General features: G+C 39.3%; 3 protein-coding genes and 1 long non-coding RNA gene across 6 annotated transcripts in view; 3 read left to right on the plus strand and 1 right to left on the minus strand.

The window, feature by feature from the left end:
• The first annotated feature begins 357 nt into the window (after positions 1 to 357).
• On the plus strand, positions 358 to 2,112 carry LOC148724027 (uncharacterized). Its single transcript, XR_015991665.1, has 3 exons — positions 358 to 603; positions 809 to 1,475; positions 1,626 to 2,112. It is a non-coding gene; the product is annotated as an uncharacterized LOC148724027 (long non-coding RNA).
• Positions 2,113 to 2,341: 229 nt separating this feature from the next.
• Positions 2,342 to 7,580, minus strand: LOC111337461 (uncharacterized). 2 transcript variants are annotated; one of them, XM_022943766.2, is made up of 3 exons: positions 7,269 to 7,580; positions 6,632 to 6,773; positions 2,342 to 4,423 (listed from the first exon to the last, which is right to left on the minus strand). In XM_022943766.2, exons 2-3 carry the CDS (start codon positions 6,666 to 6,668, stop codon positions 2,988 to 2,990), a joined length of 1,473 nt encoding a protein of 490 aa, XP_022799501.2. In that variant the 5' UTR covers positions 6,669 to 6,773; positions 7,269 to 7,580; the 3' UTR covers positions 2,342 to 2,987. The 2 variants fall into 2 exon arrangements, with proteins under 2 accessions (XP_022799501.2, XP_088589190.1); XM_088733064.1 differs by lacking the exons at positions 6,632 to 6,773; positions 7,269 to 7,580 and adding an exon at positions 5,258 to 5,415.
• Positions 7,581 to 8,391: 811 nt separating this feature from the next.
• On the plus strand, positions 8,392 to 11,292 carry LOC111337454 (uncharacterized). Its single transcript, XM_022943751.2, has 2 exons — positions 8,392 to 9,004; positions 10,477 to 11,292. The coding sequence occupies exons 1-2, from the start codon at positions 8,605 to 8,607 to the stop codon at positions 10,773 to 10,775; spliced, it is 699 nt and encodes a 232-aa protein (XP_022799486.2). The 5' UTR covers positions 8,392 to 8,604; the 3' UTR covers positions 10,776 to 11,292.
• A 142-nt stretch (positions 11,293 to 11,434) lies between these two features.
• Positions 11,435 to 14,375, plus strand: part of LOC148724028 (uncharacterized) — a 4,811-nt gene continuing 1,870 nt past the window's right edge. Inside the window, exons 1-6 of one of the 2 annotated variants that reach the window (XM_088733074.1) lie at positions 11,435 to 12,383; positions 12,604 to 12,707; positions 13,147 to 13,292; positions 13,475 to 13,532; positions 13,770 to 13,865; positions 14,365 to 14,375. The exon at positions 14,365 to 14,375 is cut by the window's right edge and continues 45 nt beyond it. In XM_088733074.1, coding sequence (XP_088589200.1) covers positions 11,959 to 12,383; positions 12,604 to 12,707; positions 13,147 to 13,292; positions 13,475 to 13,516 — 717 coding nt within the window. In that variant the 5' untranslated portion in view covers positions 11,435 to 11,958 and the 3' untranslated portion in view covers positions 13,517 to 13,532; positions 13,770 to 13,865; positions 14,365 to 14,375. The remainder of the gene's footprint in view (positions 12,384 to 12,603; positions 12,708 to 13,146; positions 13,293 to 13,474; positions 13,533 to 13,769; positions 13,866 to 14,364) is intronic. The other variant, XM_088733075.1, reaches the window with a different exon arrangement.

Raw genomic sequence — 14,375 nt, forward strand, 5'->3', positions numbered from 1 at the left:
AATCGGTTTTGAAACTAGTTAGAAATGAGATGGCAGTTTCTTCATAGAATCAAAGGGCGAAATGTTCCACTATTTCAGAGCAAGTTCAATTAAATTTTTTTGAGGTCACATCAAAAGCAGCCTTAAATATGCCGCGCGGCCTAACAGCTAATTGATAGCAAATTACTCCGAAATATTTGCACAGATTAAATGCAAGGTATGGTACGGTCCTGAAGTCGATAAATGCCCTAACAATTCTTCTTTATATGTACTCTCTAATATTCTACTTTGATTTCAAAAGGGATGAATCAATATTTGTTACCGAATTTGGACTAGTGGAACTAGGAATCTAATCGAGGCATAACGATGGAAAGAGAAAATGATTAAAAGCATAGTTAATAGAGGGGACTGGTTAGGAGACCCGGCGAACATCAAAGGTGCGGCCTTTTGTTTCGTATTTGATGTTGAACTTCCCTGTGACGTCACAGCGTGAGTGCACATCAAAAACAAAGATGGCGGACATTGTGAAACATTTTCTCTTGTTTGGGGAATATTTGGACGGAATTCCAGAATTTTTTGGCCAGATAAAGATATCGAAGGGTAGTTTAAAGCTTCAATAAACAAGTGAGTACATATTTTTCATCTGATAAGAAAAGTTAGTGTACTTACAAAGATTTTTACTCGGTATTCCTGGCGCTACTCTATGGCCTATCGATGGTAATCCAAGTATTTATATATTTTCTTTATCTAATTTGCTATGTCAGAGACTTGAATTTTCAATTGTTTCATTTGAACTTCTTTTGTACCTTTTTTTGTATTTATTTTGTAGATTCAACCCATTTTTAACGGACAAAACGATATAGAAGACATCATCACTATCTTCGAAAAATTGAGTCATACTCTCAGTTTAGCTGTACAAAGAGTCAATAAAAAAATGAAAAGGAAGTTAATTTATTGAAAGAGCTTAGAGAAAACACTTCCGAATTCACCGTGCTTATGTCTAAAGGTTTTAATTTCTTAAGCTTCTTTGGATAATTCATAAAATGGGACACTTAAAGGCCCATTTTCAACCGAGATGCCTTGCGCGCCCGGATCATTTTTTATATATGAAAAATACGCTTTTTTCCTCGTAGTTGCGGAATCGCTTTGAAATCTTCTTCCATCTTACTAATTAGGGCTTTCAAAGTTCCATTTTGAATCATGTGCGAACAACAAACTTTCGTAGTATCCATATCAGTAAATAGTTTTTAATTCTTACATGTATGACGGTGAAAAACGTCATTTGAAAAGTTGATGCCGCCGAAGAAGCGGTCTAGAGGAAGGCCGAGTCTGCCCGGCTCGGCAAAGGTTATTCGACTTCGAGAGTCTGTGTATGATTTATGGAGGGCAAGGAAAACAACCATGGGTTTCGGTAACACTACAGACAGTGCTTTTGCAGAAATGTTATTGCATTGTTTCTACGAGGGAACTAGAGACTCCAAGGAGATTTTTTCGAGGTGAGAATAATTATTTGACTGATTTTTACTTGAGATCCTGAGATATGTATGTAAGCGATCTCATTTGTACAAGTCATTATTCTATAATTGAAATGCGTAAAGTAATTCCGTTTTGGCCAATATTGGTTATTTGTTTATATTTTTATTTAGTGTTGAAGCCGAACAATTTCCTTCAACATCAAGTAAGCTTTGTACAAGTTTTATACACAGACTCGATTTATGATTTTTCAGTCCAAAATATTTAGCTGCAAATTTGTTTACAGTGTTCTTCACCAAATCTTTGTTTTTCTTTTTAATAGTGTTTGTGAATGACTATCAGAGTTCGCCATTTAACAATAGCGCGATTCCAAAACAAAAACAAACGACTGCAAAGGATCTCGGATGAAAATGGGCCTCCAAGTACTGAACAGTGCTAGATACCTTACGCTTGATTTGTAAATAATTTGAGGTCACAACAGGGAAATACTGTAGTTTCATGTTATCATTTATTGTCGAAAGCTATAATTATTACTCTAGTTAAAACTATACACATGCCAGTTATGCAATAAAATTATCAGTAACTATATAATGATGTCAAAAGCAGTCTTGGTGTTTCAAGATGTTATTGACTTTTAGATCAAAATTTGTTTACATATTGTTCACATGTCTCAAAAATCATCCAAAAGACATCAATTTAATAATCCACTTCTAAATTAAAGCATATCTTTCAAAATGTAAGATCTAATTGACATCATTATCACTTGAGGCTAAATGATACTTGAATTGAACTTAACAATGAATAACTATCATTTAGTTTTTCTTCTATTTCTGCATGGCAGAGTCCCCTCTATTAACTATGTTAAAAGGTACAACAGCTGCGACAACAATAAAACAATAAAATGCAAAACTGCTTTTAATTGACCTTCCTGACCAGAGTAGTTTTACAGTTCAACGTTGTTCAGACTAACAGCCAAAAAAATTACGAGTTTCCGTCCTGACTAAGAATAATCTGATGCTTATTGAGCATCGCGCAGAATACCTGGACATCATTAATTATTCATGAGCACTGAAGAGGGAGATTTGAAGGCAATCGCTCATTGAAAAGCTCAGAATAAGAGAAGAAAGGGCCGAAACTAGCGCAGCAGTGTTGATAAAAGTCGCTTTCCTAAAAAAAAAGAGGCTTTTACATGCATCAGGCGACTTTTTTTGTAAAAAAAGAAAAAGAAAAAGACAAATACTAATGCAAACTCAAATAACATAGAAAAGAAAAAAACAATTGCACTTCTACTGAGCCAGTTTTGGAGAAATATGTTACCTAATTTAAAGCGCATGTAAAGAACCTAACCAATCACAAAACAGAAGCCAGTGATCAAAGCAAACCTTTCTACAGGGTAGCATCTTGATATAAAGGGTTACTACATTAAACTTGACATAAAACATTCAAATCTTGTCTCTTTCTACTTAGAAACGCAATTCTTGCATAAACCTCTTCCACTTAGCGAGGATCGCATCAGTAGTAGAGAGTTTCTGTTATTACGCCAAAATGCCGTTAGATTTTCGGAACTCAAGTAACTGTCCTTGTAACATGCGAAGTTTCTTGTTTACTTCCACCAACTGCACCAGGAGTAGTTCTGAAGACGACTTTGCATCATTGATGTCGTTCCCGATTTGAACTTTAAAGTGAAACTCCTTTGCGGATGTCTGTTTGTCTCCTTTCACTGCGTAATTACTTGACTGAACTTGAATTTTGGGACCATCCCCTTTTTCAACCTGCATTCTTTTGGTTGATTCTTGCTTGGGAGTGCTAGTGGTAAAGGTGCCTTTTTCCTTAGACGGAGGCGTTTTATGGACCATATCGAACCTTTGCTCTGAATCTTGAACAGATTTCTTCTCTTCCTTTTCATCTCGCTGCTCATCATTGGCTTCTGACATCGATATTTCTCTCGACTGGGCTTGAATTTCGGGACCATCGCTTTTTTTCACCTGCATTCCTTTGGTTGATTCTTGCTTGAGAGTGCTTGTGGTAAAAGTGCCTTTTTCCTTAGACGGAGGCGCTTTATGGATCAAATTGAACCTTTGCTCTGAATCGTGAACAGATTTCCTCTCTTTTTTTTCATCTTGCTCCTTATCATTAGCTTCTGACATCGATGTTTCTCCGAAGTTAGTATCAAGTTTCAGAAATTCTTCGACTTGCACTTGGAATTGATTTTCTTTCTTCTGATCTATTTCCACCAAACGGACTTCTTTTTCTACTGCAGGACGACCCTTTTCAATCTCCAGGAGTACTTCATAATCAGGATTATCGGGCTCCATCACCTGGTCATTCACTGATTCATGTTGCTCGTGTTCTTTAGTGTTGGCCTCTCCTACTTTACTCTCCATTAAATCTTCAGGTTCTGGTTCTTCCTGCTTTAAGCTCCCCTGATCGTTATCTGGCGTTACAACTGATTCTTCTTCGTCTTTTTTGGTTTGAACTTCCTCTCTTCCATTGTTTGCAATCACAATATCAACAGAGTTCAGAATCTCTACCGCTAGGGGTAGTTCAGGTTTCTCGGCGCCTTTATCTTTCACCGGAGCTGGATGAGGTGTACTAACAATTTTCACTTCAGAAGGCCGGTCGCTCCGTGCAATCGGCTTCTCAATCTCCTTCACAACTTCGGTGCTAGATGTTGAAACTTTGACACTCGTTGACTCATCAAACGAAACACCACTAGAGCGTCTGTCACCAGATTCAGTTGAATCGACACTTAGCCTCTTCAAGCTGTCCGAGGATCCATGCTTTGAATGTCTTTTATCTTTCCGTCCACTGCGCCTGAACACTCCAAACACAGATTTTGAGTTTGATGAGGATCCCTCCTTTTCCTCGTTTTCCATGGTGAAGCCATTTGACGACGCTTCTAAATCCTTCGAGTCTCTCTTCTTGTTTTTCTCTTTCTTCTCTTTCTTCTCTTTCTTCTCCTTCTTACTCTCTAAAACAAAGCAGGCGAAAAAAAAAAATAAACAATTAGCTAAGGGAGGGGGAAAAAACCGACCAAAATTTTTTATATGCTTTGGAAGTGGATGCATTTCCGGCTGCGCTTAATCCTCGCCCTCAAATGTAAGAACCTCTAATTCAAGAACAACTTACTCATGACATTTCATCAAAGGTTTTATCCGAGATTGCTCAAATATTCGTAATTGAAGTTAACAAACATATTGTCATTTTGCTACAAGTAAAGTATGATAACCAAAAAGTAGTTGTGATCGCTGTAATGATCAGTTCATTCTTACAATTGACGCTTTCTGTACCTTTAGTTTGAACTCAAAGAGCTTTACGATCCCTATTTTCGCTTTTGTACCCGTGAACTAATCAGTAATGTCAATGTACACTTGTAGTGCAAGCGGTTTGTAGACGATACATCATGGGGGCCAAAGACAACATGGTGAAAAAGTAACTCGCTCGTGATATTTCAAAACTTCCCAAAATCACTCGCCCAGCGCTTCGCGGCTCGTAATTTTTAGTGATTTTTGAAGTATCACTAGCGTTGTTTATCCCAACAACCCACAGAAACCATGCTGTTTCTTGTACTAACTTGATTACCTAAGAACCTTCAGGCTGAGATTAACCAAAATTGTAAGAACATAGTAAGAACATACCCAGGCTGATAGTCAGTTAAGAACGGCTCATTTTTTAATTTTTTTTTTATTTTGGTGAGAAGTACAAATAAAGGTAAAAGAAATGTAAAACTGTAGTCTAACAGGATAATTGACTCAAATACTTAGGGAAATTCTCTAACATTAACAAAGCGATTATTTCACGGTACCTTAAGCACAACTCAGTTTGCAGTGGAACTAAGTCTGGTCACGTCCGCCGAATTGATAATTACCAGTCAACTTTAAGAACATGTCAAGAACGCTTTCAGGCTCAAATCGCGAGAAAACAAAAGGAGAACGGTCAGCCTCAGCACCAAAATTAGATGTTCTTGTACAAAAAAAAAAAAAAAAAGATTGTATTGTTGGGAGAGGCCATGGAAGTGGTACGAGGACACTGACTTTTCCATGTTCTTCTAAATGCTTTTAATGTCCATTCTAACAAATTATTATTAGTAAACCAAATTAATTCTGTTGTTGATCTCGATTTTTAAACAAATTGGCTAAGCTCATGAAAACTTGCAATTTTCTGCACAAGCTATCAAGATTTAGAAGCTCACACCACGAATGCTTTGCTTATTTGATCCGCGGCGTTTGCAGCCCATTCTAACTACTGAAACAGCAGAGATTTTGTAGGGGCTTCTAACGAGCTGCAAGAAAATTTCTGTCTGATCCCTTAAGTATTTAAAAGCATTGTATTGTCATCCGGATGTGGTATTAAAATTTTAACACGAACCTTGCCTTTTTTTTTTTTTTTAATATACATTTCCCAGATTTCAGCATTGTGAGTCAAGTTAACTATAGCCTTATTTTCAGGAAATCACTCGTGCGTCACTTAAGTAGGAAAATTCGCTCCGACGAAGAGCTAACGCTCGAAACGTCAGCTTTTGTAATCATTAAGGTGGCCAATTTACCATTTCAACTTTGTTGATATATCCAAATTATTTCGTTACTCCCACCGACGCAGCCCCAAACAGTTTCTTTCGAAACTATCAGCCTAAATTCATTACCTGACTGACTTCGTAATCCATGCGATAGCGGGACTCAACAAAAAGAGGACAAAAATTGACCGCTTTGTATTGAAGCATGAATATGCGCACTTTTGTGTCCGGCCAAAGTCCCTGAACAGTTTTTCTCGTAAAATGTAGAGACTGAATTGCTCTCGAAGCTTTGAAGACAGCAAATGGTCAGGCCTTGAAAGTTTTTCCTGACTCGCGCGATCTAAATGGCAATTCTCTCAAGTGTCTAAGACACATATCTTACGAAATCATTTCTGAGAGTTTGGCTATAAATCAAATATATCTCCTCGTTGATATTTTTTGCTTAATTTTCATCAACAGTCTGCTTGATGATGTCCGGATAATGTACGGAGAAAATACTTCTCAGACGCCCTGTTTCCAGAGGTGTCCACGAGCCAAGGCTCTATTACGATCTTGCGTGCTTCCCTCGATTCGAAACGCTAGTTGGCAGTTTTTACACATTACCATTGCTTCAACAAAGCTTGGTCAACTGTCATCCTAGGCAAACAACCATAATTTATTATTCACCTTTCTGTGTCTTGTCCTTCTTTTCTTTGGAGCTCATCTTCTTCTCAATTTAAATGACAAGGTCTATCGGCTCTTCGATAGCAATCTACCCTCTGGTTAATCGAGCGCAACGGAAGAAAAACCCACGTACTTGAACTAAAAACTATAACAAGATAAAAGACTTGAGTGAAAGGAAGAGAGATGTATTTTAGAGATATATTATGTCTAAAATGTGATTAATTGACTTTCCGTAAAAGATGAAGAGGTTAAGAATGCATTAGGCATTTCTGGAACGTTCCTGGAATGCCGATGTAACAATTGATTTTCTAGTTCTACCTAATGACGGTTTCTAATGTTCGCACTCGCAGGAACCCAAAGTATATTTGTTTATTACATATGAACGCTAAAGCGCAGACCAAAGACTCACAGCTCTCGCTCGACCGACGAATATCGTCGAAAGGGTTGCTGGAAGGCGCGCTAGGCGTTGATATGTCAGACTCACGATTCGCTTGCATGATTTCCGCTTGACGATCTGTTGGTTCATTGTTTACGCTGTAGGAACTATTGCGACCCATTTCTACGCTAGGGAATGCATGAAATAATCAAGTAACATATCATCTTACGTAATACAGCATACGATTTTGCGAGGAATGCTTACCACTGAGACAGCTGAATTGATCGCAAGTCGCAGAATGTAAACTGTAAACAGATTATGCCGAAAATGTAGCTAGGATAACCGTCTTGCCGCAGGAATCGGGCTTTAAACTTCTTCAGTGAAGTGCTTCTTACACTTTTTCTGCAGAGGGTTTTTCGGTGAATCAACTGATTCTGGCAGACGGCCTTACACAATAAAAAGTCCGCTCTTCCAAGCTTATTGTCAAAAGATGCTATGGATAATCACGAAACGTCAAGAGTAGAGATCAAATAACAGACAGATCACAGATCACAGCATGCCCGCGTCCACTGACCGTCTAGGCCATTCTATGACGCAGTATTTAAAGAACAACTGTTTATGAAAGTTTAAGGCAAGCGGGTAGGTGGGAGAAATACAAATCAGTAGGGGTCAAAATTAATTACAATTTGAAAAGCGATTCATTGGCTGGGTAAGTGCGTGTGGATTATGATATCCTTACTGAAGGGAAGCCCGAGTTCATTCGTGGGTTGTCACGTTATCAGTTATAGAACAATGTCACACAACTCCTAGGGTAGTCTTCCAAGACATTACAGTTCTTGAGCGTTACTGGTTCGTAAACGACTTTAAAAACATTACTGGAGTGAACAGTATGACTGGCGATTTAACATTCAGAGAGCAGGAAATTTGTTACGAATTATTCTATTTGACCATCCATAGCAAAAACAAGCACGGGCCGTATCATCTGCTATCATCACTTGACCTACTTTCTGTCAGCAATTTATGATTAATCTTTTGTCCAGAATAAATTGCACATAATTGTGATATTGTGCAGCGCCTTCGAATTGTAATTTCAAATTAGGAATTCTTTGATGCATAAGTAACAGCAGCAATTTTTGACGGTCGGTCACCTTTGAATTCTTCTTAAGAGATTCATTTCACATTTAGTGCATCTATTGCTTGCTTTTTTTGAAATAATTATCCTTTTGGTTGGAGCACAATAAGCTCTAAAATTGCATTTTGAATTTTCGTAGTTTGTCTTTATTCAGGCGAATAGTATGGCCAAATAATCAATCGCTGTTCGTGAAATGAGCCCGTGCTCCCCAGTACCCGGTCATTCTCGGAAGGATCGAACGCCGCTCCCGGGAAAACGGAGAAGATCGAACCAGAGCACTGAGGAGACTCGGGTGGCTATGCGTATGTTATAATGATAGCTTATTACACATTGGACGAATGCATTTTGGGATAGGGGAAACCCCTTTGCCGATAAACATGTGCTGGTGGGGACCGAAGTGTGCTGCAATTCAGCGAAAAAATTGAAAAGATTATGTAAGAGTATAGGGGCTGAGAACTTGCAACCAGAATGCAGGGTAGCTCAGTTTCAGAGTACCGAAAATGTCTTTTCTCCTTGTGCGAAGAGTTAACGGAAGGAAACCTACATGATTTGAAGTATTTATGTCGCGATCGGTTAACAACGAGAGAACTGGAAGAGATTAATACCGCCACGAAGCTGTTTGAATACCTAGAGATAAAACAAGAGATAAGAAGAGACAATCTGCGTTTGTTAAAAGATCTTCTTACGCAGATAGGTCGCAATGATTTAGTGGAAAACCTAAATGAGTTCAAGAGTAAGGGCAGCTTTAAATGTAACGGAAAGAGTGATTCCGTGGATTTTCAAGTTGACGATAGCCTGGAAGATGTTCCTGATGCTGCCGAACAAACCTCAAATGGCGCTGGCAACAATAATGATCCAACTTCAAGAGGTGAGTTAGAATTATAAATGTGATATGTGATAAAAAATTCAATAATGACTGCGTTTGTTTTTGTTTTACGAATTGAACTAATGCGTGACAAGAAATCAGTGTTTGTTTCAGAGTCACGTCAGTGGCAAGAATGTGCTTACAGTTCCGCCCAGGACAATGGCTATTTTTTCCACCTGACGCTCTCTCTTTGGTTGGGATCTCGTAGTACCTTAGAGTGCCGATGGTCGCTAATTTCGAATAATAAGGAGAATGCACATTTTATTTGGACACGATAAACATGTATACAGAAATCTGGCTGAGTGTATAGAAATGTCACTGAAATTCAGAAGTGTTGAATATTGATCTTTTTTAAATTCAACCCATGAACAACTTTAGTGAGCTGTTTCACGGCGTTACCAGAATGAAATGAAAACTTTCGAATAGGCCTTTGCTCATGTTCTCGTGGTTGGACTTGTCATCATGTACTATCTGCTTTGATCTTGTCCATCCTTAATCTTTGTAGTTTCACCTTTATTCTTTTGTAGTCCCTTTGTGTTATTCTACCTTACAAAACAGATATTTTGCATGTATTTTCTAGGGTACCACGATCGATATATCGACCTATGCATCTGTCGATCTATACTCGATCGACACGCGACCGAAATGTCGAGCGACTGTCGACCGATGTTTAGGTAGAGCTTTCTCTGATGTCGGCCGAGGTATCGACCGTGACCATATTGGTAGCCTGCGAAGCAAGCCCTGGGGGAGAGGAGGGGGGATTGGGAAGCAAGCCCTGGAGGAGAGAAGGGGAATTGGGGCGAGTTTTTACTTACCATCTCCCCTCGCCCCAATTCCCCTCCTCTCCTCCAGGGCTTGCTTCCCAATCCCCCCTCCTCTCCCCCAGGGCTTGCTTCGCAGGCTACCATATTGGTAGCTTATTGGTCAACTACCGGCGGTATATCGGTCAACTATAAGTGGAATATCGGTCAAGTAACGACCAATGTATAAATCGATCTGTCGATCAAGATGTGCGTTGCGTGTCGGTCGAGAGTCGATCGACTTCGTATCGACCGATTTGTCAGTCGGTGTGTGGAGCGAGTTGCGGCCGATATATCTGTAGGCTAACGACAGAACGTCGAACAAGTGTCAGTGAAATGTCGATAATGTTTCGGTAGCTTTTCATCGAGGGGCGGTCGATGGTCTGTTTCGGTAGACCAGCGGTCGACGTGTCAGTCGCGTGACGGTCGAGTGTCGATCGAGTAACGATCGATATGTGGACAAATGCATTGGTCGAGGTACCCTTATTTTAAAGATACATGATCCATATTTTGTAGTTTTCGAGTTGAAGGTAATTTTGCGCGTCACCCGCGAAAATGACCGTGAACGTTGTGACGTATCTAAATTATTTTTAATTATTCATGAATGCCACGCAAATAATTTTCGTATACAGAACTGCTCGTAAGGTGGGTGAAACGTTCCACTTTTCTACGTAGGGCCTGAAGGAATCATGTTGAGAGAAATCAGCGCTGACGTTTATGAAGAACTTGGATTTTTACTTAATCCAGATTCGTTCAAAAATTGGAAACTTCTGGCCGGTAAGCTTGGATACACACTCACTCACGTAACAAATTTCAAATTGTGTCCAATGAACAGCACCCAAATGCTGCTTCAGGATTGGTCTCAGCGTGGAGATGCTACAGTTCAGAAGTTGTACCAGGCCCTTGTGGATATTGGCCGCGTAGATGCTGCCCAGAAATTAAAAGTTTTATTTCCTTCTCGTGGTACATTGTAGATCTTGTGGACGTGACAGTTTAGTTTTCTTCCTGTGACAATGCAATTTGTCTTCTGTTAAACAAAAGCGGAACAAAGTTCTTTTCAGGGTATGATGAGCTTTTCAAATCCATTTATTCCCAATGATCTCGAGAGCCTTTGAGCCTCACTGTTAAATTATCTCTGTCTGTTATATATATCTTATTAACCAAGCGCGAGGGCGTACTGGAAGAATATCGGCCCGAGGTCTTGACAGTACGGACCTCGCTGCGCTCGGTCCGTACAAAAAAGACCGAGGGCCGATATTCTTCCAGTACGGTCCCGAGCAAGCTTGGTGAATAAGAGATTTATTTATACGACTGAAGTTCAAAGGGACACAAGTGTGGTATCATTCGGGACCATTCGGGACAGTGCCCGGTCCAATACTGAGAGAATATTGATCGGCAATAGAGCATTTGATTGGTCAATTTTAGTTATTGGCCCTCTTACTGCCTGAGTCGTGTAATAAATTATAGTTATTGTCTTTATTTAAAAAAAAACTGTTTGAGAGAGACAAGAGGAGTTGTTCACTCAAGATGATAGCCTTTTTTTCAAGGTTTATTGTTTTTCCTTAATGTTACAAATTCTGAGAACAATTAAGGCACGCATGCGCGTACGTGTCGCTCAGGTAGCCGATAGTGAAATTAAACACGAAGGCGCGCTATAAAACGGCATTAGCTCCTCCCCCTAATTTTGAATTCACCCCAAAAAATAAAGATGGCGGGCTATGAAGAGAACCGCAACGAACACTTAGTATTTGTTATACTTGTCAAAATCAATAAAACATACCCAGAAACGGTCGCAAAATATCAGTAGAGTTATTTTTCTGCGAGAGGTTTTGTTTGGAGTTCAATATTTCCTTGTTTCGTGTAAAAAACTTGCGTTGTTACTGTCAAATTCAAATCGCCCGCCATTTTGAGCCTCCCCTACCCAACAGGCTATCCGTGGGGCTATCTTGGTCTATTGTGAGTCTTCATTTCACTGGTACCGTGGCAAGCAGTGTTCCAGTGAATTTATGCGCCAATATGCGATATATTGCAGGCCCGATCGAGCGGTAACGCGAACGAAATAATCGTCACTTCGCTTCGTAAGATCGGAGTTGTCTGAGAGAATTTCTCTTAGTGTGAGACCTTTTGTTGAGGTTATCCTACGATTCGACTCGGAAAATGGACAGCTTTCCCCCTCCAGATAAAAAGAAACGTACAAAAATCAACAAACGTGCAAATGAACGGCGAGATCAGCAAAGTCGTTTGGAAGCTACCACACAGAGGATAAGCAACGCTAAATCGGCTCTTGGTATAGGTAGACAGACGCAAAATACTGATTTAATGGAAAGACTTCTCTCGTATTTTGAAATGATTTGTTCATCAGCTGTGGATAGTGGCTCTTCATCCATCACCAAGACTGATGTGCTCGAATGGCCGAGAATCCATTTTGTGAGTTTTGTGGCGAAGATTACAAATAGGCTTCAGCTACTTTTTCAAGTCAAGGGCACGTTTGTAAGATTGAAGTTCCCTGTGTGTAATGACTCAGTTACTTGGCTCAGTTTTGGAGTTTTGGGACACCCTGCGAAGTACTACGCCAATGTTAGGTAAGTATAATATGTACATGACCTACTTTGCAAGTAAGCATTATCGAAGAAAAATATCCCAGGAAAGTTTGTCACATATATATATGATGAGTTTACATGTACAAATATATCCTCTTCGATTATGTAAATTATGGCTTTCCATTCTGTTCTCCCATGTTTTGTTTCTTGTAATAAATCTGTATGCTCAGGTGAGTGATACTAAGAAAATATATATTTGCAGAATGGTTCCTGCATTCACATCTACTGGACTTACTGAAACTCAGTATCATGGTTTTACTGAGGCCGCTGGCATTGGCTGTGTGATGGACAAAACAATAGACACAAGTATGTGGTTTTTAACGCATACACTGTTGTACATCTTTACTATTTCTAGGATGTGATCCTCCCTGTGTTTTAACAGCAGTGTTGTGAAGTCTGTAGCAAACTTTATTACAAGACTCAGGCAGGCCAGTATCTAAAATCAACCAATCAAAATGCTCTATTGCCGGTCCAATATTCGCTAAGTGTTGGACTGGGCATTGTCCTGAATGATCCTTCACTTGTGAAAAAGCTTTCTTCAGTCATATGATAAATCTCTTATTAACCAAGCTTGCTCGGAACTGTACTAGGAGAATATCGGCCCTCGCTCTTTTTTTGTATGGACCTCCCTGCACTCGGTCCATACTGTCAAGACCTCGAGCCGATATTCTCCCAGTACGGCCCTCGCACTTGATTAACAAGATATATATCATGATTTAAATCTAGCTTTTACTGTACCTTGCAGCTTATTGGGCTGTATCATTTTGTTTGGCAGTATATAAAGACCAGGGATTTGGATATAGGTCTGTAGTTCAGGAATTGTGCAACAAGACAATGGCTGTTGCAAGGGCAGAAGTTAAAGCTACACAAGGCTATATTGCAAGTGGGGATGTAAGTTGACATGCAACCAGCTACTTGTTCGTTGTGTGTGTTCAGTGTTGTTGAAGTTATTTGCAGTGGGCAAAATTTGAAATAACACCTTATGCAGTGCTAGGTCATTTTGTACCTTCATTCAAGTTACCTTCAATGCTCAGTTTCCTTCCATTCATTTTTTATTCTAATTACTCTTTCAGTGTATGATAGCAGATGCCAGACATGACTGCATTCTACAGTGACAGCTATTTCTATGAGGTAAGCAATTCCAACCGAATGCTAAGCCCCATGAATTTGATAACTTGTGCCTCACTTTTCTGAAAGCCTGTTTCCACTTCTATCATCTTATCAGTCGTCTTTGTGATTTTTGCCCCCCCCCCCCCCCTGCAGCATTTTTAATAAATTGATAGCTCTGTTTCTACATTTTGGCTGTTATGATGTGGGATTCCTGTCTTACTAAAAACCATAACATATCAAACATACCCCTGCTTTTAGCATACAACGTAACAGAGGTGGCCCATGACTGTGTCAGATCATTGAAAAATTGGTTTTAGCAAAGAGGCATCAAGAATTCCTGTGACACCTGGCATGGTAAGTATTTATAAAAGTTCATATGTCAATGACTGTGTGGTGCTCTTCAGTTTTGTAATAATTTATTTAATCTGTTACGAGCATGTTATCTAATAATCTAAAGGCATCAAACATAAACAAGACTTTTGGTGTCTGCTGATGAAAAAAAGTACTAAATCATTCACTTGTGTCATGTCATGCATTGAGTGCACTTTACAATTTACAACACATTGACATTGTTTTCCTCACTGATAAAGTTGTTATTGTTGTAATCTATCTATGGTCATGATCAATCACAACTTATTATCAAGACTGAATTCATTTGAAATTACTGTCTCTTTCACATCTGCATCTATTTTATTCAAGACAGTACTTGTATTTACATGTATAAAATAGTGACGATGCTTGTAGGCTTTGCCATATGCCTTGCCTAGTGTGTATTTGGCAGCTTCTAGGTTGTTTGCAGAAGCTCTTAAAGTGTCACGATATTAGGCTACTACTTGTTTGCTTTCCTTTTCAGAGATGATGTAG

The sequence above is a fragment of the Stylophora pistillata genome, chromosome 9 (genome assembly GCF_964205215.1).
Source record: "Stylophora pistillata chromosome 9, jaStyPist1.2, whole genome shotgun sequence".
Taxonomy (NCBI): Eukaryota; Metazoa; Cnidaria; class Anthozoa; order Scleractinia; family Pocilloporidae; genus Stylophora; species Stylophora pistillata.